The following is a 26,480-nucleotide window of genomic DNA, read 5'->3' on the forward strand; positions in this document are numbered from 1 at the left end:
TAACGTATTCATACTTTTGTTTTATTGTAAGTTTTAATTCAAAGAAACATCAAATCATGTTTTTGTGAAACCTAAAACGAATTAAAATGGCAAGGAGGATCTTGTGTTAATTGTATTGGGAAATCAAAATATTCAAAACGTTAATGCCAGTTTGGTTCTCTCTCTCTCCCTCCCTCTCTCTCTCTCTCTCCCTCTCTAGCGTGCGCACACGATTGCCCCGCCTCCCTTTACACATTTAAGACACCCCCTCATTGTCACTTCCCGAACGAGACAATAATTTTTCAAGTACTTCTTAAAATTAGTATATTGCATTCGTGTTGCATTTTTCAAAATCAATAAATGAGGTCAATATTTGAAGACATTTGATTTTGTATCAGATTAAAGATGGAAATGATATTTGCGCCCTGATCACAAAATTATTACATCACTACGGGTCAAAAATTTTGCATCACGATTGTCTAATTGGAAATGAAATAAATTTGCTTGTATTGGCAATTTCCAGAGTTGGCTAAACAACAATTTTGTTTTTACCTTCATCACAACTTACGTCACTGAGACACAATTGTCATAAGCTAAATATGGCATTACCAGAATTTCATATTTCCTATAGACCATACTTTTCAGGAACCTTCCTTTTCATCACTTTGTTCGAAAGGCAGTTTATTCAGGACATATCCAGTCATTCGTGGTCTCCTAAAAGAACGCTCTCTATGAATGATCCTACCAGTTTCATATCTAATGTTGATGTCATTTTGCACCGGTGAATTAGATAAAACTATTGACCGGTTCCACCATGCTGCGTGCATAGTAAGAAACATTGCCTTGATATATTGGACAAATTCAAGTATAATAAATGATGGCGATCATGGTAACAATACTAATGATGATGATGATAATGATAATGATAATAATAATAATAACAGTGATAATAATACACTCTAACAAAACGAAGAGCTAATTTAGCTCTTAAATAGCGTGTATAGTGACTGCACTTCGGACATCTGATTTGTCTAGTTCGAATTTGAACGAGAAAAATCAGCACTCCGAAGTGCAGTCACTATACACGCTCTTTAAGAGCTAAATTAGCTCTTCGTAGCTCTTCGTTTTTAGTGTGTAATAATAATGAATATAACCAAACAAGGTATTAACATGGGGAAAAAATATTACTAATATTAAAATAACGATAATTGTTTTGTTAGTTTGTGTATGAAAAACACACACGTTTCCTTGTATTTATGTATTTGAATGTTATACCATTTCAGTATATGAAACGATTGATTAACACTAACTTTAATTTTTTTTTATGTCATCTTCCTCTATTGAATGCGATTCGTAATTCATCTATTCATAGCTTGCATTGAAATTGCAAAAGTACAAAATAATCAGCTTATACCATGGATATATTTCAATAAGAATGATTGTATTATCTGATTATCTTTACTAACTTCATTAAATGCTATCCAGCTTAGCTTTACCGTACGGGATTATGTGTGCATGGACATTTTATCCCCATACGATTTACCGATCAGTAAGTTCAAGGGCCGTGTAGCGTTCCATACTCCATTTTGAGGCTTTGCTATGATAAACAATTTTCCAATAAACAACACTGTACTATTGCGGTGATGATGTTACGATGTGGGTGTCGTTTCAAGGAACTCGGAGGAAAAGTCATAGAGATATATACTAATCTCTATGCATGGGAAAAGTACACACTCGGCCATTTCCATATAAGTTGAATTCGTTTTAATCGTAGTATACGAATGGTTCAATGGGATTGAAGTCAGTGTGTACCGAAAAAGGTTTCTTGAAACGGTACCCTATGCCGCTAAAGGTTGAATATAACGTTGCTGTTTTATTTATATCATAATTTTTGTCATGATAATAGGAATGATGATAAGGATGATAGTACGGGCCAAATAACAATAATTGTAATTATGAAATAATGATAACAAAATTAATCATGATAATTGATATCAATAATTATCATCATCATAATATCAATAGTAGTGAAATAATTCAGGAGAATGGAAAGAAAATCCAAATTGTTTAATAAAGCGCTTGTCTCCGCCCTGCAGAATGCATTATGAAAAAATGTCATTATTACCCGTAGCTTTAGCCATGGCGCGATTCTGGCGCACAACCGTTACCTTTTTTTGCAGTCAGGTGTCCATTGACCTGTGTAGATAGAAGCAAACCGTGGAAGAATACATATCCTTGAAAGTTGCAAATTGAGATTTATGCTTTTCCGGTTCACAAAAACCATGTCTAAATATAAAATACTAGTCCTACCGGTATCCCAAATGTATTTGGTATTGTCAAAGCTTCGATGCAGCTGTCTTTGCGACCTTCTTTGGGTGGTGTATAATTATTTGATTATTATATCAATTAATGTTCCATAATGCCACGTCATCAGAAGCCGGTTAACCACTTCAACTTCCATGTAAGACATTTCAGCGTTTCTTTCAAAATTCTTTGGCACATTTTTTTTATTCATACAAAAAAAACACTTCATCAGTAATCAGTTAATTGAATTCTTTATGAACTCATGTTGAAACCGTTGCCCCCTACTTGTTATTTGTATTATAAAGACGATTGTGAGTATTGGTACCACCTTTGTATGATACCATTGGTATATGTCATTGCGCTATTCAGCAAATGAAAATGATCATGATAACGAAATGAAAAATATGATACATGAAAGTACATAACACTCGTACGGTAAAATCCCATGTATTTATGAATGTGCACTGGTAGTTCACCAAATGCTAATCTTCGTCGTCCTCTCTCCCCGTTCCAATCTACATCTGGCCATAGGTCACCCCTGTGCTGAGGGATTTCCGACAAAAACATTTTCTGACAACTTCTGTCAAAATTCGAGGGGACAAAAGCACTTAACGATCCCGACAGTTTTGAAGCTTTGAAATCCTTGTCATCGATCTGAGATGGCTGGATGATCGTATCCCTGATCAGCCCCTGGGATTTTTTTTCCTTTGGTTTTTATGTTCTCGTTTTGGAATTTGTTTCGCAAAGGCATTTCAGATGGGATAGATGATCTTGATAGAGATAACTGAGGACTAGATGTTTACGGGTACGTTGAAAGACTCAATCATTATCATCTTATTTGATACCGAATGATCTAGATGATTATTCAAATGGATTTATTTCCAATGGAATGTACTTTTAAAAGGATACTTAACCAATTCAAGTCATTCTACTCAATAGGAGATGTACTCTTGAGGTGTAAGATAAAAAAAAAGATCGAATTTGTAACAGATTATAATAAATTACATATTCATCGTATCGAAAAGGACGGACGACTATGGTCACTAGCTCGCAGACAAAGTCGACAAGATTTCTTGAAATTGCACCTCAAAGTCTTGTGATAGATGAATAAAACAATTAATTTTGCTCGCTAAAACTTTGCATTGTCTTTATGACCGACCATGACTGCAGAGAGTTTGAAAGGCATGTCTTCCAAACTCTTTAGATTGAACGTATGTCTTCCGGTAGGGACGTCTGTCATGACCTCGATGACCCGAAAAGCATGGCCTCCGTATTTTCCTCCAACCAGGACAGCATCATCAAAGTGGTTGTCCAACCAAGCAAGGGCCTGACCGCAATAGTCACAAGCCATCACTGCCAATGCAAGAATACACGTTCGGTTTGGCAGAGGTGGCGCCATCTCGAAAGAGAACTCTATGATCTTCTGGGAGCTACTGCTGGTATACCAGTTTTCCTTATCGGAGATACCTTCATCCCACCCGTCGTTTCTTGAAAGAGCCAATGTGCGGTCAGGGATGAACTGGGGTTTGGAGAGCGGCCAACACTGCGAGTTGTGGATCCACTTTGCAGGAAATCGAGATCTTTGATTAAGACGCCGTTCAGGTCTCATAAAATGCCTACCCGATGTGTTTATGTGCATGACATTCTTCACTGGTTTTGGAACAGATTTGGTAGGTTTTGATAAGTCTGTTTTGCTTGTAATATCACCAGAGCTATTTAATACGTCTCTTTTTGTATTTCTGTTCCAAATCGCATTAAAATCAGGCTGCTGCAGTTGGTGTGTCTCACGCTTGTGAACTTCTTTAGAGTTGGCCATAAACACGTCATGCAGTTCCACCAATTTCTGAAGGTATAATCCATTTGTTCTGGTCAGATTCATGTGATGAAAAGTCACAGATTTTAGGATACTTTTCATTAAGTTGATGACAAACAATCCAGCCTGTTCGTGGGCCCTCTCACTAAGTAAATCTCCTGAGTGAATGAGTTCATCTGGTGTAAACCCAAGTTGCCAGAGACTCGAACAGACAGCTGCACACCAGCTTACCGATGTGACGTTGTAGTGTCTGCTGAGATGTCTTCCCGCGTAATACTCCGAGTTGACGCAATCCCGATTGCGGATGTTCTCAGGTGACATAAAATTGACGTACATCAAGAATGGCTTCGTAGGCAGCTCCTTCAGATGGCGTGTGAGAAGTTCTTGTGGTTGGGCGGCATGGTCGTAACGAAGTTTGTCATTGTGAGCTCGCATGACATAGTCATCCGTCGCCAACTCCCATATGACAATATCCATGTCATCCACATCCAGGTGTGGTTCCGTACACCAAGCAAAGTAATCACTATTTGCGAAGGAGATCGCAGCATTGTGTAACGTGACGTCCGTCTGCAGGACCTTCTCAAGCCATTTCCTGACGTGATCAATGAAAAGACAAGCCCTTTCAGGGCATATGGTCTGGCCCGAGGCTGACAGTGAGCCACCTATCAATCCAACCTTGATGCTACGGTTTGTCTGAAGAACATCCACGAAGATATCCTGCAGCCGCTCAACGTCACCTCTCCACAGGACCGACTTGTAAGTCAACATCTCTTGAGAGATCCGTATCTGGTTTACCCTCTTGGAGAACAGAAACTGGAAATCTTGAAGTCGAGATAAGGTGTGTCTCATCTTCTCATACGCAGGCAACGCTAGATGGAGATTCTCAACTTTCTCCCAGACGAACTCTTTCCCTTCTCCTCCTCTTTCTTCTACGACCTTGTCATTAGCTATGGAGGACCACTGTTCGGCGTATGTGTGTTCCAGAAGCCGAATCTTTCTTAGGTTCGAACTAAGCTCCTCTGAGAATTGTCTGATATCGTCGATAGTGAGGACCTTGAAGTTCAGGTAGAGGAAGACGCCGTTGACGATGACCAAGATGAAAAGCCATTGGCGCTTCGTCATCATACCTCGTCTCATCTTTCTCATGACGCACTTGCTTGGTTGTGCAAATCAGGTGATTTCTGAAAGAACAACAGGAACCATAATTGTGTATATTTGGGGGAATCCTCACAAAAGTGAAAATATAACAGTTTGATAAATATTTGTGCATTAGATAATAAAATGCGATAGCGAAATTACCGGTAATTTGTATTATTGTGTTTAATACAAATGTAGGATAGTCTGATAGAGGTTATTAATTAGACTGGGGATAATACTTAATTCATGCACTGCAAATCCGTTGACTAAAGTTGTATTTAGAAGTGTCAAATTGTGTAAAATGATGTATGCATGTATACTGTGAGAGGGTTGGGAGGCATTCCTGGTTTGAAGCTTGACATGACCATCCCAACAAAATTTTACGCAGTCTTGTAAATAATAAATGGGGATACATAATCCTGTCGACAAGTTATAAAGTTAATAAACTTTTTTTTCATTTTTGTTATTAGAAACTTATGAAATCCATATTTATGTTTTGTTTTCAGTTTAGGGATGCATTAATTGGAATGCATTATATGAGGATCATATGATATGATAGATGCTTACGGTCAGTGGATGCATGCAGACTGGGGCAGACTGCAGGAAACGCTTTAAAGCTAGTGTCACTAGAAGAATCGCTGGGGTCAAATTTATCCAAATGAGATCAAGTACCATTATCATGATAAAGATGAACTCTTGCTTTCCTCGTATGACGATTTGCATTCAACAAAATGGTTGATGCGAACTTCATCTATTTTTGCTGCAAACGATGATCTCTCAAATATCGCACTCTCCTTTTTCGTCTTGAAATTAAAGTATTGAGTTTACTCGAACTTGCCCGATATCTACATTAAATGGAGGAGGAAGGGCCTGGCTTCATTACATTTATCACAAAAATGCAATCATTTTCGCATATTATTTCGCAAAAGAAGCAGGCATTCGTGTGTATTTTACCTTACAAATATGCACGCTCCATTTTAACACAATATTGGAAAAACCCTATTTTAGACTTTATATTTCACTCTTTCATCCTCTTTAAGTAATTATCGGAGAGTAGTGATTCGTATAGTATTTGCTAAATTCTTAAATACTTCACTTGAGTCTTATTGGGGTGGAGATTTTTGACGTATAGTTGCTCTTGGTGCTATATGTGCTTTTCTTTCCATTTTGTAATTTTTCATATTATATCCTTGCATATAATTGTCAACATAAACTAAAATGAAATTTTGTGTAGACTGAAAATATGATATTGACTAGAACGGTTATTTCGGCAAGCGAAATATTCTAACACTCCACCGTGGCATTACATTTCTAGCTACAGCATAGAAGCATAGACTTTTCAAACTAATGTGTTTTGGGCTGGTCTGACCCGACCGCAGATGGCGTAGAATTACTCATTTATCGTTCGGACGAAGAATAACTTTCATTTCGAAAACCGAAATATGTGTTATCATTGATAATGTATTTTATTGAGAACAATATATGTCAATATAGTACTCAAAGAATATTAGTCCCAAAATATCAATGAATAATCATATGCTCGTTATCAATCGCATTTCAAACATGAGGCCAATTCTATTCAGAACTGCACTGTTGAAAAATGGCATCGATTACGACGAAAATGTATTCAAGACCTAAAGTCGCTGGATAACAATTTTTATATGTTTCGGAAAAGGAAAAAGAAATCATTTCTACATAATTTTTAATCGCAATTAAGGTTGTGAGTTCGAATCCCCACTCTGCCATTGTCTCCACTTTGATTTTTGTTAAAGGCCTGAGAGTAATATCTGTCGTCTATAAGGTCAGCCGCGGCAATGACTGATAAAACTAGGTAATTGGTTATATGCCAGCTTGGCGTTTACCAGCAAAAAGCTGTCATGCCGAGTTCCTACGAGAGTTACCATAGTGGTAGCCGGGTCTACTCTCGTTGAATCTCGTGTCTAATCCTCATTAGATGAAAACGTGGGCAAATTATTGGTTTCGAAGGGGAAATATTTCGATCGGCAAAGGTCGATGTCCGTGGGATGGAAATCGACCCTCTTTTGGTCAAAGCTACTCCCATAGGAACATTGTTTATTCAGCACAAGATTGGTTAAAGGATTCAATATCAAAAAATGATTTCATTTTGAGCTGGGTATTAAATTATCTTCCTTCTGTTGTTGGGACGCTAGTCTGAAAAGTGCAGACTATGTAATAATTTTGTTTGAAAAACATATTTATTTTTTTTAAGTGTTCCCAATTAGGCTGGTTTGGAACATATCCCAGTTTTGTAGTTATACATTTATACATACATGTGTAACTATAAAAATATTGCTAACAAACATGATAACCTGATGGTTTAATGATACATTTTTAATATTCTCCACACGTTCTAACGTTCCAGGGAATTTATATTATATAGAATACCATCGGAGATAAAAAATGTCTGTTTATATTTGAATGTATTCACATCATCATCAACATCATAATCATCACCATCTTCATCATTGTCATCTTCTCTTTCATCATGATTCATCATCAAAATCATCATCTTCATCACCATCATATACATCCTCGTCATCATCATTCCCATCATCATCATTATCATCGTTTCCATCATCATAAACATAATTATTATCATTGTCATCATCATTATCATCATGAACATCATTAATATTATCATCTTCATCATCATCATTATCATCATTATGGTTATTAATAGAAGACAGGTATATGGTAATGATTTTATTTGTCGTCACTTCAGCCCTATAGGAATTTATAGAGTGGTCAAAAATCAACATGCGGCTCGTTGTCTCGCTTTGTTCTCGATAATATACTAAGATAATATACTTCAAATCTTATGATTGAATGAATATTTAAGTGGTTTCACTTTTAGCCTCAAGGATTAATCTATCTGGTTATTCTCTCTTGGTGAATCGTCTCCTCGAGGGAAACCGTACTACAAAAGTATCCGGTAGAAGTCCATCTTTTCATTCAAGCTCTGCACGTTCAAGGCGACTTCCTTCTACATCGATCTTAATTTTATAGTCATTTAATCTCTTTCCGTGGAGAATTAGTTTCCATTTAAGGCAAGCTTTCGAAAGTCCATCTCGGAAATTAATGGCACAGCGTGGCCTGCCACTCGCTATATTCAATTAGATGGTGAGATTATCTTGACCCGTTGTATAACTTGTGAACGGCATGGTAATTGCAAAAGAAATTCTTAAGAACCCAAGGGACGATTGCACGAAAGAAGTGTCTTTGCAAGGACCGTCTTTGGCGTCGCCCATTTATCATGACGCGTGGTACAAGGCGCACTATTAACATTATTTAGTTCATTTTTAAATTGTTTTCATATACTAACATAAATACTACATCATTAGTGAGCAGTGGTTTTCGTTTACTTCAACAGACGAATGATATAATTATGTTTGCTGATAATTTCTTTTGAAAGCGTCACATCATCAGAAATCGGCACCACGGAAGATGGTCCTTGCAAAGACCGTTTCGTGCAATCGGCCCAACTCTCTTGGAAGCGTGCTCCATTAAAATAGATAGTTGAGAGTGGACATGGTGGCTTATGCTAAGTTCACACCAACGGCGCTTTGATGGCGCTTTAAAGCGGCGTGCAAAGCGGCGGCAAAGCGTAACAAAGCTTAATTAAAGCGTAAAGACCGTAATAGAGCATGAGAAAGCTTTGAGCCATTCGGGACATTCGGTAAGAGCGCCAAATTTGTTTAAACTGTTTAAAAATTTGAAGCGATCTGTCACGGATTGCATAAAGCGAGGAGAGTGTATTAAAGCTTATCAAAGCTTAACAAAGCTTAACAAAGTCGTTGTCACGTGGGAAGTGACTTTTTTTTTTATTTACTTACTGCTGCTTGACACCAAATAAAGAATACGTAGAACTGATGAATACAGTTATTAAAAAGATTTAATCATATCTCTTCAATCTTTCTGATGTTCTCTTTTGATGGTTTTACAATAATTTGTACATGAAAATATACACAGACATAACAAAATACAACTTAACTTAACGGTAATCGTTGACTCTAGCCCCTATCATCTCATCTGGCCTGACATGCCCCACTCGGCCCTGGTGGTCGGTCCAGTTCCTGGCCTCCGCAGCTAGCGATGTCTCTTCCACTCGGCCTCGGCCTCCGCAGACTGTTGCCCCTCGATGAGTAGCCCCCAGATCAGAGAGATGTGGCTTTAACGAATTAGTGGACGAGATCGAGCCCCCAATGATGACATGAATTGTGTCGAATCATGTCGGTGGAGAACCGGTGGCAGCTGGGGTCGTTATCTCGTCACCGACGTAGTCCCTCAGTTTTAGCTTAGACTGCCTATACGAACATCTGTAGTCTATTCTAGCTTAGGTGGTTCTCTCTGAATTACTTAAATTAACCTCCTAATATACCCTACCGTTACTAGGAATAACTGTAAAGTTTCTATAACGTAATTCAAAGAATTTCAATAGCAGATGAGTGCATAAAGCAACACATTCTTAATAACAAAAAGACTTCCTGTGCATCTGTACATCTACATTCTTCAATGCTAAAGCACAGTATTAACTATTTATGACACCTGTATGAAAATGCTTATAGTATACCTAATACGAAATATGGCATCAACCTGGTACACTTGTATTCTAAAGGGGGGGGGTATCAAACGTTTCCAACGCTTGCCTTTAAAATATTCAAAACGTATGTATATGCTTGTCTACAAGACAACCCTAACCTGGACAAGTATGTTGAACACATGTTTAAACTAAACATTTTATAATTAAATTTCTTTCCTGACAGTCGTAGGAAAGCTTAACAGAGTTTAAGAGAGCTTGGTTCAAAGCGGTGACCCCACTTTGTACGCTCTCACATATAAATTTGATTTTCTTACTAATTTTTTAATTAGTAAGAAAATCAATTTGTAATAATTTGTAATAATCAATTTAACAAAAAATTGCGTATTTTAAAGATCTTTTATCGCACATATCTAAATTTCAAATTCTGCGATTTGATTCCTTTAAATTTTCACTCCTGAGTTACAATAGTAGTATTATCTGATTTTTCATGGGTAAAAATATTTTTTACAAGCAGATGAATTACATAACAACAACAATAACATCAATAATAATAACATCTTCACAAGTACACATAATACAAAAACTAAATTAAAAATAAACAAAGTGTGCATATGGGAGAATGTTCTTATTTCCAGACACAAAAGTCTTTATCTTCATCATCTGCTTCTGACGATATCTGAGCCACTCATTTCTTAACTCAATCAGGAAGTACCACCCCAGCCATTCTTTGTTGCCAGTCAACAGCACCCACTGGAGAGACGAAGTATTCTCTGAGATTATCTCTCTGATGTCTGGCATCCACAGTGGCGAGGTTCCCCCTTGCAGGTGGTTGCGGAACATCTTCCCAGTGAGGTCCATCTCTCCAGGCCCCTGGTGCGAAGTTGTGCTCTTCATCTTCGTGGTCCACCGCATTGGCTGCCAGTGCCACTCTCTTCCTCAGCAGGTTGTGGAGCACCACAGCAGTCTCCACCAAATCTCTGACGTTATCTACCTTCTGTTCCAGTGTTCCCAACAGGCACCGGAACCTGTTGGCCATGATGCCGAAGGCATTCTCCACCACTCTTCTCCCCTTTGAGATCCTGTAGTTGCAGATCCTCTGTTCATCTTTCATCCCTCTTCTACTGTATGGCTTCATCATGTAGCTCTTCAGGGAAAAAGCATCGTCACCAAGGATGAAGTAGGGAATATCAGACTGATTTTCTCCAGGGAGAGGGCATGGTGGGGGCAGCCCTATGGACCCATCTTCTAGGCATTCGAAGAGCTCAGAGTCTGTGAATATCTGGGAGTCAGACATGTGTCCTTTACCTCCCAGCTCAATCCAGATGAACTTGTACTCTGCATCTACCAATGCCAGCAGTGCTATAGAGAAGAACCCCTTGTAGTTGTGGTAGAGACTGCCTGTGTTTGCTGGCTTCTTAATGGCTCTGTGCTTTCCATCCAAGGCACCAATTGCATTGGGGATATTCCATCTCTGTTCAAACTGCTGGACAATGGTGCTCCATGCTTCAGGGGTGGTAGGTATGTTGAAGACCTCATCTTTATACGCCTCTACAATGGCCCTGCACACTCATGGAATCAACTCTGATATGGTTGAGATACCCCCTGCACATCTGAAACCATATGCCAGTGATCTGTAGTTGTCCCCAGTGGCCAGATGTCCCAAGGTGATTGCCAGTTTGAGGCCAGCTGACAAAGGGTGCCTGAAGTTAGTCTCTTCTGGATTAATGGTGCCACTCTCGCAAGGATCTCATCGAACACCTCAGGGGTCACTCTAGTGAAGTTTGTGAAGGCAACAGGGTCCTCTAACCTCAGCTGTGTGTCCAAGAGGATAGTGTACTGGCCATACTGCTGTCGTATTTCTTCAGTGAGCCATGGCCTGGTCCAGCAGCACCTGATGAATGGTCTTCTCCCTCCTGCTGGAAGTTCAATCTCCTCTTGTCTTTGCTGTTCTTCTTCTCTCTACTCTGCCTCGAGGGCTAGGATGTAGTTATATAGCAGGGAGACAAAGGTCATGTCTACATCATAAGATGGTTCATACTCTGGTACATATTGAACTTTCATATCTTGTTCTTCTGCCAAAGATGCAATGATTTCGTGTATCTGCTGCATCTTTATATATACTCTGGATCAGAGGCAGGATGTATGGAAGTTTAAAGATGCCACCCAGATGTTCAGATAATAATCTTGTTATGTCTACATCCCTTAGAAAAATGACCAGATGGCAAGATCTTGGATCTCGTCATGTCTACATCCTGTGGGAGAGATGATGAGATGACAATATCTTGGATCTCGTCATATCGACATCCTGTGGTAGAGATGATCAGATGACAAGATCTTGGATCTCGTCATGTCTACATCCTGTGGAGGAGATGATCAGATGACAAGATCTTGAATCTCTTCATGTCTACATCCTGTGGAGGATGTCATCTGATCATCTCTCCCATGGGATGTAGACATAACGAGATCCAAGATCTTGTCATCTGATCATCCTTTTCAAGGATTGTAGACATGACGAGATGATTATCTGAACATCTGGGTGGCACTTTTAAGCTTCCATAGGGATGCAATCAGAATCTCAAATTTTGTCATTGCGTAACAGAACTTAAATCCTGATCAATCGGCATCAAAGCGTGAGAAGCCGTAGCGATTCGGGAAATAATTTGTCGCCCAAAGCGGGAACGAACTTCGTATCAGAGCGTATCAGAGCTTATCAGAGCATAACATATCTGAGGAGATCGTGAGATTTTTTGAAAAGTAAACAAAAATGACGCCGAATTGATCGCCGATTTAAAGCGCGGCATTCGCCGTTGGTGTGAACTTAGCATAAGAGGTAGAGCACCCGCCTAATGAACCGGAGGTCGTGGCTTCGATCCCGGGTCGAGTCATATATATCAAAGACTTGTGAGGTGCTCGACGTATTGCACTGTAAAAACTCCGGTGTTGATTTAACACTAGCCCGGAATCTATATATGTTCACACCAGAGAAGTATTGAAACAACACCAGTTTGGAATCATCAAACCGATGCTGTTTTAATACTAATTGGTGTTGTATAAACACCTATCTGGTGTTATACCAAAACGAAATTGGTGTTGTTTAACACTTCTCTGGTGTGGACATATATAGATTCCGGGCTGGTTTTAAATCAACACCAGAGTTTTTGCAGTGTGGAATAAGGGTAATAACACCACAATTATGATATTATGCAGGGCCCGCTGAAAGATCAGATAATAACTTAATTTCCTACCCAAGACAAATAGGAGATTGATATTATTATCATTATTATTAATATTAATATTTTTATGATTTATTGTTATGAGAGTCGTAATGGTAAATCAAAAGAAAATTATAACCGGCTTGGTTAAACAAAAAAATACAGTCGACACTTAATTTTATAAACCTCGGAGTTTTTTTCCTTCACATCTGGAGTGTTATTGTTGTTGTTGAAGATCTGTAATTGAAGTTGTGATGGCTGTAAAATATTGAAATAAAAGTTGGAACCAAACCGATGCTGTTTTAATACTAATTGGTGTTGTATAAACACCTATCTGGTGTTAGACCAAAACGAAACTGGTGTTGTTTAACACTTCTCTGGTGTGGACATAATATAGATTCCGGGCTGGTGTTAAATCAACACCAGAGATTTTGCAGCGTACTACTACAGAGAACTGTTGGTGTTGTGATAAGCCAACATCGGTTTGATTCTAAAGTGGTGTTGTTTGAACACTTCGCTAGCGTGTTCCGATATAGATACAAGGCTGGTGTTAAATTAACACCTGCGTTTCGCAGTGTTGTATACTCTCTGTAGCTACGCATCCACATTTAGGAATACAGTGGATATGGTTTCGTATATATCTCGTTACCTGTCTTTGAAGTGCGACACCTTTATCCATCCAAGAGCTAGCAGACGATGTGATATCCAAATGGTAGTGTTTTGTCATTTAGTTCCTTCTTGTTTCAACTCTCATTGGCGCCAAAACTGAGCATTCCATGCACGTAGAGCAATGTCATCGTTCAGATCTCTCCAAATGAATGTTCCTGCATGCGACATCATGTTGTTTCTTGAAGTGAAATTTCTGTTTACTTCTTGAACACTTTGCGGCATGCCCGTTGTCCGTTTGAAAGGGGGCTTTTGTTCGGAGAAGCTCGTGGGGGTAGAATTTGGATCGAAGATGACCGCCCGAGAATAGAGCCAGACAATAGCGATCGATTGATTCTGGGGATGGTCATACGAAGCAAGAAAAGTGGCCGTTGTATTGTGATTTTTTACTGAACTGTGGAGTGAAGTACAACCAGTGGCGTAACAGGCGGGGGGGGGGGGCAGGGGGGCAAGTTGCCCCCCCCCCCTGGCGGATTTCACCGGGAAAATAAAAGAAAAACGGGAAAAAGAAAAAAGGAGGGAGAAAGAAAGGGAAAGGGGAAGGAAAGGGGAAAGGAAAGGAGGAAAAGGAAAGGGAAAAGAAAACGAAGAAAAACTTTTTTTTTAATGGAAAAGGAAGGAAAGCGGGAAAATGTACGAAAGAAGAACTGACATTTGAGAAAGAACAAATCATTCCGAAATAGGCCTATGTAATGCAATAGCACGGTGGGAAATGAATTAAAAGATGACAAAATGGCAACCAATAGCGGGAAACGAAGGTAGAGAGTAATTAGTCAAAAGCTAAATTGGAAAAGAAAAGGGACAAGGAAAAAAAATAACACGACCGGGCTGCCGATGATTGAAATTAAAGAGCGGGAAAAAAGATGGACTGCATACAACATTGTGCTATAAGCTTGCTAAATTTTATGCAAATAAGCTACCGGGGCTTTGCCCCAGACCCCACGCAGTAGGGGCTCTTCATTCATAACCTTCAAATGGCTCTATAACGCCCCCCGTTCAATCACAATCAATCACTGGCATACAGGCGCGGGGGGGGGGGGGGTCTTGGTTCCACACCCAAGAGAAAATAAAAAAAATTGTAGGAGACAACGTATATCATGAAATGAATGGAAACAATGAAATGCGTTATTTGCTGAATACAATGGAAAAAGCTATCACATAATTAGAATTTAATTTCAATTGGCAATTTCTTTTCCAGCTCGCTTTGCATGCTGGCGACTTTTTTTTTACAAATTTTCCCACATTGCTATGTTTTGCCCCTTAAAAATATTTGGTTCATTATGCAACCGGGTTGAATAAATGTGTTGTGTAAAAGCTATATTCTGTATATGACCGCGATTTGATTAAAATAGCGGCAATCTGCGAGGTTTAAATGGCTTTGATATCAAGAAGTTTCGGGGGCTCCGCCCGGACCCCAACCGCACAGCACTGCGTATGGAAGGGTTGGGCCATGGCCCCAAAAAGTTCTACAAACAAAAATTTAAAAAAAGGAGGAAAGAAAAGCAAAGGAAAAGTGTAGGATATGATTTTATTTACTGAATATAATGTCAAAAAATAGCTCAAAGTTAGATTCTCATGAAAAGGTGATTTTTTTTCTCGCTCGCTCGGGAGCAGCTTTTTAGCACATGTGCTATACTGCTCCCCTTTTGTTTTTTCTTCTTTTTTTACTCTTCACGCTAATGCCACAAAGAATCCTGTTCACAGTGGCGTATCGTACAGACCACAAAAAAGGAATCTAAAGAGAAAAAAGTGAAATATATTGTTTTCTGGATATCATGTCAATATCAATCACAAAATTGAATTTTTGTATTAAAAAGGTCCAAATTTTTGCTCGCTCGCTTCGCTCGCTCGCAACTGTTTTTAAAGATAAATTCTGCCCGATACGCAATATCTGGCCTTCTCAAAATAGTCGCTTCATTACACCATTACGCCTGTTCATACCATGATATGACCGGGAAATTTTTGGCTCTTGCCCCCTCTGGCCACCGACCCCTGTTACGCCGCTGAGTACAACGTATGTTTCCTTATAATGATTTGAGGATTCATTTAAAATTAAAATATAGTTCAACAAGACGATACAGATGTACACCCTCTGAAATGATTTAGTGTTGTAGTGACTTGTATGAATAGTGAAAAGGGACATCAATTATATTTGAAAAACACAAATATTTTATGTGTCCAAATGTAGTGTCTCATTTGATTTTAATTTGATATGAATAAAAATTGCTCTAATAACGTTGTTATACGATGGCATTTACATGACAACGAAATATAGAAATGTATTTTGATTTAATTTGATTCATCGTTCTCTTCTGCATGCATTCATATCATTCGTATAAAACCTTTTTTCATAATATAACAAACATAATATTAATTGGGTTTTCATGAATCATAAAAAGTGTACTTAAAATACCATTAAGCACCAAAAAATGATCTGCCAAAATATGCAGACATGAACAACATTATGAGTGAAATTTATTTATTATTCTACTCAATATGAATCAAAGTATTACTGTGGAGAACTTATTGTTCAGGGAAGGGAAGAATTAAGTGATAGAGCACAATTGTTTTTGTAATCCTTATTGATATTTCTGGGTAAATGGTTACAATAAATAGCTCAGATGGGGTATATCCAAACGCCCTATTCAAATAACAATAGTTTCAACTTATAAAGAGATTTTCTTTCCTAATCTATACTTTAATAGTTAGAAAGAAAAAAAAAGTAAAAACCAAGGTGATTCACCTTAACAATCCTAATTCTTAAAGATATGGGTAATATGTTTTTTCACAGTCTCGTTTCCTGCGCTTAGTTTTTACTTACGCTACACTCATCATCCCCCTTCAACCTCCCACATACAAACAATTCATTTATCCTTCTTTAATCGGCTACACGACTCGCACCAAACACTATAAATGAATCCAACCCAAATCCAAAGTTGCTTTAAAAGAAAATAAATGAAAATCTGTGAAAGTTTGAACAAAGTCTGAGATTAGCAAGGCAATATTTATGAATTTTTGAATGTTTTCAAAAGTTTCCAATGTGTAGATTTAAAAACTCATTTTAGCGTTTATAGATGATGTCATTTTGGTATTGAGTATGCAGTATAGGGGAAGCTCCTAAAATACGCCATATACACACGAATGCTAAAATGAGAATGATTGAAAAATCTTCTATGAGCATAAAACTCAGGCAATTTTCATAACTTCATAAAGCAAAAAAAAAGGTTTTTAACCAAAAAATAAAAAAATAAGGATATTTCGTACGGAAAAAAAATGAAAAGCAAAAAAAAAAGGTTTTCACTTTTAAAAGAGGGGGCACACCACTGTTTTAATTGCATTTTTACATTACAAATTTTAATTTTGCTTACCTCCATAATTTTTGTATATTTCACACAAACAGTGATTGAATATATCCCCTTAACAAAGTAATATTTTAATTAATAATTGACTGAATTGTCGAGTTATTCTCCTTATTTCATATTATTTTCTTTGTAAATAGTTACGTGAAGACTTAGACGTTGGTGACTTGGTTCAGCTAAATAGTTCGATATCACCGCACGATGTAGGGGCACTGTTGAAAGAATACTTCCGTGATCTGCCGGAACCCTTGCTAACCAGAGAACTCTACACGGCATTCGTGGGAACAGCAAGTAAGTTATTAGTCTAAAATCATTATCTTTATTGAAAGAATTGTGAAGACAGAGAATATATCTACACATCACATATAATTAATAAGAAAAGAAATCATTCATCGGAGATCCATCTGGATCTGTACCATTTATACGAATATTCATATGTCTCCTTTATTTAGCGTTATGATATCTGTTTATGTAATGTGATTTATGAATATGTTAATATATTCAAATCAAATCATGTATGCGTACAGTTTGGGGCAATATATTGACACAAGCTGCTAATACATTAAGTAGGTATTGCTATGTTCATTTGTTTGTTTCACCACGGTTAAATATCCAGATCTTACCGGGTTTTGCTGCTTGGGATTTGTCATGGAATTAGACTTTTAGAACCGGAATAATGAAATTTCAAATGCTCACTTTAATTTACTCTGTGCGTTTATGGATCTTCATGTCTATCTTTTATATTTATCAGTCTGTATCTATCAATTTCTCCGTCTTACATTTTGATCCCTTGCTCCCTGTATCTCTTCTCTCTTTCACCTGAATATTCACCATTTAGAAAAAAATGATAAGTGTGATTTCACTATTATACTAGTGAGATTTATATCCTTAATCTCAGGCAATATTTATTTATTTACTTATATATTTATTTTCGTTTCGAATGAAAAAAATGTATAATAATCATGTTGAAACCCCATTCTGACATATTTTTCAGAACTTTCTAACTCCATTGAGCAGCAGAAAGAAGCACTTCGATTACTGGTGTACCTCTTACCCATTGCACACCGTGACACACTGAGGGCGCTCTTGTCTTTCCTCCGCATCGTCGCCTTGCATTCCGCCGACGTCATAGATGCGGACGGTCACGAGGTAGGCACTAACTGACCAATCACAGCACAGGTTTGGCTGATAGGGGCGCCAATGTGGTTAAATTGTATTACAATAGTGTATTATAATTATACTTCAACGTGATGATCAAGGCAAGTGGGTAGGGGGTCGGGGTTGCTTGCTTTTGTGTTTTTATATTTAATTGCAAGAATCCCATCAGCAAAAGTAAGGATCTTTAAACTTATTCGGGGGTCTTAATGATGTTTGGGATGTTTTTCTGAAGATGCAGTGGGATCGATTACTAGTAATTAGAACATCCCATTTTCAAATTTATGAAAACATATAGTTATCAGACATTCAATCAGCAATTTTTGACAGAGATATTGATATTATCCGTTTTCTATGCTGAATCTACCAATCTCCATCCTTTCTTTCGACTCTCTTTATCTGTGTCTTAAACAGCAACTTGGGAATAAGATGGACTCTATCAATCTTGCCACACTGTTCGGTCCAAATATTCTCAGACGGACCAAATCAGGGGAGCTGAAGGGCGACGCCGCCGACCACATGGAAGAGAATCGTGACGTCATCCATGTTGTACATCGGCTCATCGACCATCATGACGAGATGTTCATGGTAGGTCCTACTCAGATGATGATGAAATGCCTGTACTTTGGACCACAAGGTCTGGGGTTCAAATCCCTGTAGGACTTGGCATCTATATTGTTCAGAATTGCATTTGCATTTCATGGGCGGAAATCCCAAGGGGGACGTGTCCCCCCTACTCAAAATAGTAGGGGGGACACAATATCAAATGCCCCCCTACTATTTGTGGTCTTTTATGATGGTAAAAAATACATCATTCAATATCGAAATAAATCACGTATTTTAGGACAAGATGGCCTTACTTTTGGGATGATAACCTTCTTTTTTTTTGCTTGTCAAATTTTCCAGCCCCTCGTTCCCCCTACCTTTTGGGAGAGATTTCCGCCCCTGTTGCATTTGCTTTTCTCCACTTAGGTGCTAAATGGGCATCGGGTAGATTAAAAGTCATTCGTGGTTTGACAATCATTGTGAGCACCTCATTCAGCATCTGACTGGAACACTCCTCAGGGAGTGGGGAATGTGTATTTGCAATAATCGTGTGGAGGCAAAAATATTGAATATATTGAATCTGAAAGCTCTCAGATAATTTATTATGAAAAAATAGACCAAATAGCTAAAGAAAATATATTACGACTTGACACCAATTCCATAATCATGTCGGGTATTTTTCTAAACAATATTAATACATTGTCCCACATATGCCCATTTGTGATGGTGATCATCAGAATTATAGGTAATAGCTCAGATTTCACAATTTCACAAAGATAAGTTTATTTCAATGTACCAGAACCAGATCTCTGATGATATGGTAGCGATTAACCTTGATTTTTAAAGACTTTTTCATGAAATTTATGTTTGCTGTAACTATTGTCTTCAACCTTTAACTTTAAAATAATTATTATGACTTTCAGGTATCGGGTGAAATGCACGATGAGGTTCTCCGAAGACTTCAAGATATGGACGCAGAAGCCCTCGATTATCTCCTCAATAAGAAGTTTCAGGGATTAAGGTAAATGCGGGTTAGGTTTAGCACTAATGAAATACTATGATTGTTTCATATAGTGTAGTATGAAGAAGAGATGCAAAATTTATGTGACAATTTTTCTATCTACCACTCAAATTCCACTATTTCATCTGCTATGAGCAATAAAATGAACCTTGCTAGAGTGACAGGTTTAACCTTATAAGTTACTGAAATCCTGTAATTTAAGATGGTCAGGAGCCAATCTAGATTAGGCCAGAATTATACTAGAAACAGATCAGGCTTCTCTTTATGTTTGTTATCATTATTGGTTAATTTCTTGAACCATAATCATAATATCTAAAGGACTGTGAGACGATGCTTCCATTTTAGAATAACCATGTTTCCTGTAAAATATCAGGATATTAATGGATGTTTAGATATAAGAAATATAATTTTGTCAAATAAGCTGAATTCAAGTTTGATCGAGAAATGTGTCTGTCTTTTTTTTAACTACGGATATTCAACTTATTTTCTTATTCAAAAGACCCATATCAATTGGAATCGGAACAACGTCCAATCATATTTTATTTATTTCTTCTCTTTTCTATCGGTTTTAATTTAAAAAGAAACTATCTCTCTGTTTTGTTTTTCTTTTGATAATCGCAATCGCTTTAAGGAGGTGATAAAAGGTCTTTGGAATGATTTTAGCATGATACAGTACAATAGCTTAAATCCTACCTTCCCAACTTCAGTGCGCTGACCATATGCAAAATCCAAAGTAATTTCTATCACATTTTAAAAGATGCATGAACATAAATCCATAGGTGTTTTTATCGCAGCTTACACCCGGCCCAGCACCCATCCGTTCCCAAAGTCATTGCCGCGTCAACCGATTTGTTTATGGTAGCGGTGTATAATTATTTACTGCCAAAATAATTAAGTTAATTCTGATTTTTCGTGAATATTGATCATAAGAAAATTATTATAGCATTGAATCATTTAGAAATTATTATTGAAGATGGCGGTGTGTACATGTTTCGTAAATCGCAAGCCGTCACAAGGCCTGAAAAGATTCATCCTTCCTTGCATCTGTGTCGTCTTTCTTTTTGTTCTTCTTCTTCATCATCATTTTCTCCTCCTCCTTTTTCTTTATCTTCTTCTTCTCCTTCTACTTCGTCTCTTCTTCTTCTTCTTCTTCTTTTTCTTCTCCTCCTCCTCCTTCTTCGTCTTCTTCCCCTTCTTCTTCTTTATCTTCTTCTTCTCCTTCTACTTTGTCTTTTTCCTACTCCTCTTTTTCTTCTTCTTCTCCTCCTCCTTCGTCTTCTTTCTCTTCTTCTTCTTTTCTTATTCTTCTTCTCCTTCTCCTCCTTCGTCTTCATCTTCTTCCTCTTCTTATTATTGCCGTAGTGCTTCTTCCACCCCCCCCCCCCCTCCTTCGCTTTCTCATTTTTCTTTATCTTTTTTCTTCGCTCTCGTCCCTTTTCGTCATTTCCTTTGTCTCACTCCCCCTTTTTTCATTCTCATCCACTCCTTCTTATTCTTAACATCATTTTTATCATTAAAAATCACTATTATTTGTTCTTTTTCTCTTTTATTCTCCTTTAATTAGCAGAGTAAGAAGTGACAATACTGCGATATTTGTAAGGAATGTTTTTGTCTTAATGCCTTTTACTCTTTGGAAAAGACAAACTATAGGCCTTCGTCAAGATATCAGATCGTTCATTTTCCTAGTGATTTATGATTATTTGTTTTATTTCTTTCCACAGTTCGGAGGAAAGTGAAGAGGCTCAGTCGTCTGAACCGATGGAAGCCAAGGGAGCTGATGAGGATGGCGAGTTCCACATGTCTCATTCTGAAAACATTCTCGAACTTCACGAATGCAACAACATGGGTACAGACATGTTCGAGTCCTCAGACGACATTTGTTTAGAGACACGCAAAGGAAATCCTCGAGCCCACGAATGGCTTCTCCGTGGTTCCGTCAAAGTGAGCGCGGAAGTAGCTCGTCAGAAGGCTAGCTCGTTACCGCGCGCAGGGTCGGCCAGCGCAAGGACTACTACCAGTGCGCGTAGAAACAATATGCTGGCTGATTGTGATGAAGTGACGATGTTGGATGCGTATACATTATCGGAGCATCCCGAGGAGGAGCAAAGCGAGGGCGATGATAGCAAAAATGATTCGGTGGAGTCGTCGCAGGAACAACAACCAACCGGTGGAATTGAATTTAGTGCCCCGCCCCGGACATCACCCTCAACCCACCGCCCACCACCTCGCCTTGTTATCCCGCAGCATAAGGGTCTGTCCAACAGTCGAAGCCCTTCGCCAAAAACGTTCCGCGTCACGTCGACGAGCCCACGTCAGCGTTCTGTGTCACAACCGCCCGAGTACGGCAGTGTTAAGCCCGGTAGCTCGAAAAAAGATAGTGATATTTGGATTCCTGTGTTTGAAACGCAGCCCACGGGCCTGTACTCACCCCAGATGCCCAGGCGGTCGTATCTAGAGCGGTCGCAGTGGTTTGACAATTCCGAGGTTAACAACAATTCCGTTGGCAATCGGGAACCCCCTTCGGAACCGAAGCCCCGGTCATCATCGCCTTCAGAAGAAGTCGGTTTAAAGACAATCCACACCACTGTTACACCTACTCACATCGAGTGGTCGGTGAGTGATGTAAGTAAGGTGCGAAGCAACAGCGAGTTAAGTTCGCCACCTAGCTCAGCTTGGTTCACACCTCCAAGCACTCCGGATACCCCTAGAAGCACGGATGCCGCAGAGGTCAGAGGTACCCCTCCTAAGGACACGATGGTCGGGAACCCGGGCAGGACGGCACTTGCAATGACGCGCACGTCCTGGGATGCCTCCGCCGACGATGAGGAGTGGGTCAAACGGTGGGAGTTTCTGACCTCTGACGAAGATGGTGAATTCTGGGGCCAGGAAACATTGGTGTAGAGACCCCCTTGTCGGGAACCTATTCTGGTATCAGATTGTCCTTTTCACAAGGAATCGAGAATGAAAGCCGAGTGTGCAGCTTGGCATCGACACGTTTGAAATCGAAGTGAAAATGATCATTGCCAGGAAGTGAATATGCCTTCGAAAATCTTGCAACCTTCAACATATACAACAATTCCCCCTATACCTCTATCATAATTCCTCGCCTTTGAATTACAATCAAATCTAGCAACGCCCTGCCCTCTAACGCCAAATGGAAATTGTCATCGGTGTTTTTCTCCTTTTCTTGAAGAGTTAATCAAAACTGATCTACCAGGTGTAGATGATTGTATCACGCTTGAACTCGTAAGTAACGTTAGACCTGAGCTCATGAACAAGAAATAATGGTGGGTAGACTATCCGCTGTCGAATAAGAAAGTTCTCCGGTCTCTTGATGATAAGATGGAGGTTAGCGAAGCAAGTGGAAAAGCTTACAAACTGTCTATGAAAATCTACGATTTACGATTTTTAATTTGTATCTCTACTTTTAATTCTGTGAAGTCACGATTAACGGGTAAATGTCTGTTTTATAACAGTGAATTTGCTTGAGGATAGAGAACACAATTAAGCGAAGTTCGCACTTGCGATCTTGCGTGTTTGGTCGTTGCACGTATTCGCGAATCGCACGATTATTTGTTGGAATGAAGAGTTGCACTGCGATGATTTGTGAGCAATATGAGGTTATTAACTAAAGGAAACGCTCATGACCCAGTCTTCATCTTAGGAAAATGAAGTACGTTCTTGGAGGTTACTGCAGCATTTGGTTTAAGAAGGTGATTTGACCGGAAGATAGGCGATGCTTGAACTTTGTTTTTCATGTGATATCGATATTGATGGTCTGAATCGGATCTGCAGGTCGGCCATTGCTCTCCGTTTTTGGAAGGTGAAGATACAGGCCTTTGGGCAAACTTTGAATTCCTGAAACGAACACGGAGCTCGGCCAACTGATCCGCCATCTTTTCTTTTCTACCACATACCAAACTGAAGCTCGAATGCACTTCGTTTCACATCGTTGACGTTCATCATGCTCATGGAATCGAACATTCTTCTTTTAAAGACAAGCTTCTAATGTTTATGATCATCTAATTGATAATATTGATCATTTTCATATTACAATACCACCATGTAATATTGTAGTTGTTTAGAATGAATCTTAGGGTATAGCAATTAATTATTGCACAGATCGAGTAGATTGTACAGATTAGAATGATAACAAAGGTCACATTTTGTTATTATTATATTTCCTTGTATTATGAACTACCAGTGGGACAGAACTGAACGAATGACCTACTAAGGATCATGACGAATTTCTTGACACCCTTTAAAGAAGGCGCCCCCCCCCCAAAAAAAAAAAAAAAAAAAACCAAGTAACTATCAGAAGCAGTTGAATAATACTTGTCCGAGTAGCTTATACTCGGGTAAACCACATGCGATGGTGACAGCTATCACAGTGGACAGCATACACTGAAGAACTTCATTTCAAGAACATTGTTGGAATACATATGTTTTAGGGAGACGGATACTTCCTGATAGTAACCCTATCTCTGATGCTGACTATTCTGTTGCGACAAGTAAGTTTTAGGGACATGGAAACACGCTTATGTGACAACGAGGTATTCAGGAAAATAATTTGAATAGATGCCTGCCATAGTAAAATGATTATGACTATGACATGGTGTGTTCAAAATAATATAGGACAGTGATTTAGGGTTATGTTATGGGTTGATCGGCACTCTGCCTTGAGATCTGTCTAATCAATGATCAACAAATTCCTTTAAATTTATTCACCAAAACATCGTTTATTCCCAAATCCAATTTGATCCCAAACTGAAGATAAGAGGTGTGGTTTCCTTTCTAATATGTGCCATTTAAGTCATAATAAGACTCTTGGTTGTAGATTAATCAATGATTATATGAAAGTAGCATTTGCTGCCTTAAATCATGAGATATTTTACCAGTTCCAATGAAGAGGATCGTAAACTCAATAATGAAGGCGTCGGGTCAACTCTCTTACTCAGTCTCTACAATTGGTCCAGATCTTGTCAACAGATGGCGGTATTTTACGAAGAAATGTTTTTTTAAGAACAAACGGTGTTTTACGACTCAACTCAGTACTTGCGTGTAATATTTTTTTTACTACGTATATATTTTGTGACTTATAATCAACATGTGTGTGACTTTCCCGGCATATTGTCGATACTATGACGTTCATACGAGGATGCATAGAAACGTTGTGGACGGAGTGTATGATATTTGAAGGAAAAAATGAGAGTGCTGAAAATAAATCTTAAAATAAAAGATGAATAGCTGTGGCAAAAGGTATGGGATGACTGTGGAAGAGATGACTCTTCCAATATTATTTTATGCAGAACGATTTCATAGACATGTGGTTGCATAAAGACTGGTTAGCACTGCCAATAGCTATTACTAATGTATTTGAGAAAAGATTTTTAAACTTGATTGTTCAGGTGCGAGTGAAAAGTCGTTTTCCGGTGACGATTGGACGAAACAATACCTACAGTGTACATTTTGAACTGAGTTTTGCATTCTCTAATTTTTAAGAAATTTATGAAATCAACATTTGTAGTCTATAAGAAGTGTAAAATAGTAGTTCTGTCAGCATTACTAACGTATGTATGATATTATGGAACGCCGTGCGTGGATTATTTTCATAAAAGCATTACTATGAGCCGTGTTGATCACGTGATAAATATATGGTTTATGTTTTGTTCGAAGAAAACTAGCCATTTCATTTTTCTTCTTTCTTTCAACATTTCCTTAGATAGTAAATCAAAAGAGGTATATCACGCTCCAGCTATCGTGTATAAAGTAGTCCTATTAGATATATATATATTTATAGCACTAGAAAGTGTCTATGTGCCCCTCCTACTGCATTCCTTTGTAAAGTTCAATTCAGACAGTATATATTACGATGTTATCCCTTACCACATGACCCATCAAAATATTATATAGGCTTCTTACAAAATTTTGAAATCTAAAACTTTAAAACTCTCCGCTTTTATCAATTAGTTTAAGATTATTATAAAACATGTTCTTCGACTTGAATCCATTGAGATGCTGCTAACTGTATTTATTGTCTATCTATTTGTTTCTTTTCTCTATTTTTGTGCAGTCTCTTGACTTGTCATATCTTAGTCTGTCGATGCGTTGTCATTTCCATTTTGTATTTCGCAGTTCTGTTTGCATTCATGGTGTGAATGTGGTTTTGGCGAACAGCTATGTTTTATATTGTTAGATGAATAATGATTTTTTTGGTTAATTAGTGTTCAATTCATACCCACTTCAGTGATGATACTGCTCCGTAAGCTGGTCCAGCCTCAAATGATACGCCACCGTTACACCTCTATAATCAGACTGCCCCGGGCATCTGCATGGGTAGTGCATGGGCAGAGTGTCCCGTCTTTTGTATGAGCTGTATGGGAATCGAACCCAGCATTAAAACAGGAGCTCCGCCACTGGGCTACATGCCCGATGAGGTTTTCATTAAAAAGCCAAAGATTTGAACACTGGAAATGGGCGTTACCCCCCCCCCCCCCAAAAAAAAAAAAAAAAAAATATATATATATATATATATATATATATTATTTAAACGGGTAAGTTTGAGAGAGTAGAATATTAGTTGATATATTTTGTTTTATTTACCCATGGTTGTCTCTTCAGTACAAAACCGCTTTATAAGAGAGCCCTGTAAAAATACAAACCTACAACATAGAATGCTGTTGAATATTGCTATACCATGACACCAAATCATTAAGGCTTGAAGTTC

General features: G+C 38.4%; 2 protein-coding genes across 2 annotated transcripts; one reads left to right on the forward strand and one right to left on the reverse strand.

Annotated features, from left to right (window-relative positions):
* On the reverse strand, positions 1–14,037 carry LOC129261986 (uncharacterized). The gene is made up of 2 exons (XM_054900008.2): positions 13,656–14,037; positions 1–5,277 (listed from the first exon to the last, which is right to left on the reverse strand). Exon 2 carries the CDS (start codon positions 5,240–5,242, stop codon positions 3,413–3,415), a length of 1,830 nt encoding a protein of 609 aa, XP_054755983.2. The 5' UTR covers positions 5,243–5,277; positions 13,656–14,037; the 3' UTR covers positions 1–3,412.
* On the forward strand, positions 12,036–26,242 carry LOC129261400 (uncharacterized). Its single transcript, XM_064099511.1, has 6 exons — positions 12,036–12,104; positions 17,172–17,322; positions 18,026–18,180; positions 18,601–18,774; positions 19,656–19,753; positions 21,475–26,242. Exons 1-6 carry the CDS (start codon positions 12,036–12,038, stop codon positions 22,652–22,654), a joined length of 1,827 nt encoding a protein of 608 aa, XP_063955581.1. The 3' UTR covers positions 22,655–26,242.
* The last annotated feature ends 238 nt before the right edge of the window (positions 26,243–26,480 follow it).

Source organism: Lytechinus pictus, chromosome 5 (assembly GCF_037042905.1).
Source record: "Lytechinus pictus isolate F3 Inbred chromosome 5, Lp3.0, whole genome shotgun sequence".
Lineage (NCBI taxonomy): Eukaryota > Metazoa > Echinodermata > Echinoidea > Temnopleuroida > Toxopneustidae > Lytechinus > Lytechinus pictus.

Bases quoted from the DNA above. Each gene is read 5' to 3' on its own strand.
- LOC129261400 (XM_064099511.1), top strand. From the start codon at position 12,036: ATGTCTACATCCTGTGGGAGAGATGATGAGATGACAATATCTTGGATC. The intron at 17,323-18,025 runs GTAAGTTATTAG...CATATTTTTCAG, and splicing joins GGCATTCGTGGGAACAGCAA to AACTTTCTAACTCCATTGAG. The intron at 19,754-21,474 runs GTAAATGCGGGT...TTCTTTCCACAG, and splicing joins AAGAAGTTTCAGGGATTAAG to TTCGGAGGAAAGTGAAGAGG.
- LOC129261986 (XM_054900008.2), bottom strand. From the start codon at position 5,242: ATGAGAAAGATGAGACGAGGTATGATGACGAAGCGCCAATGGCTTTTC.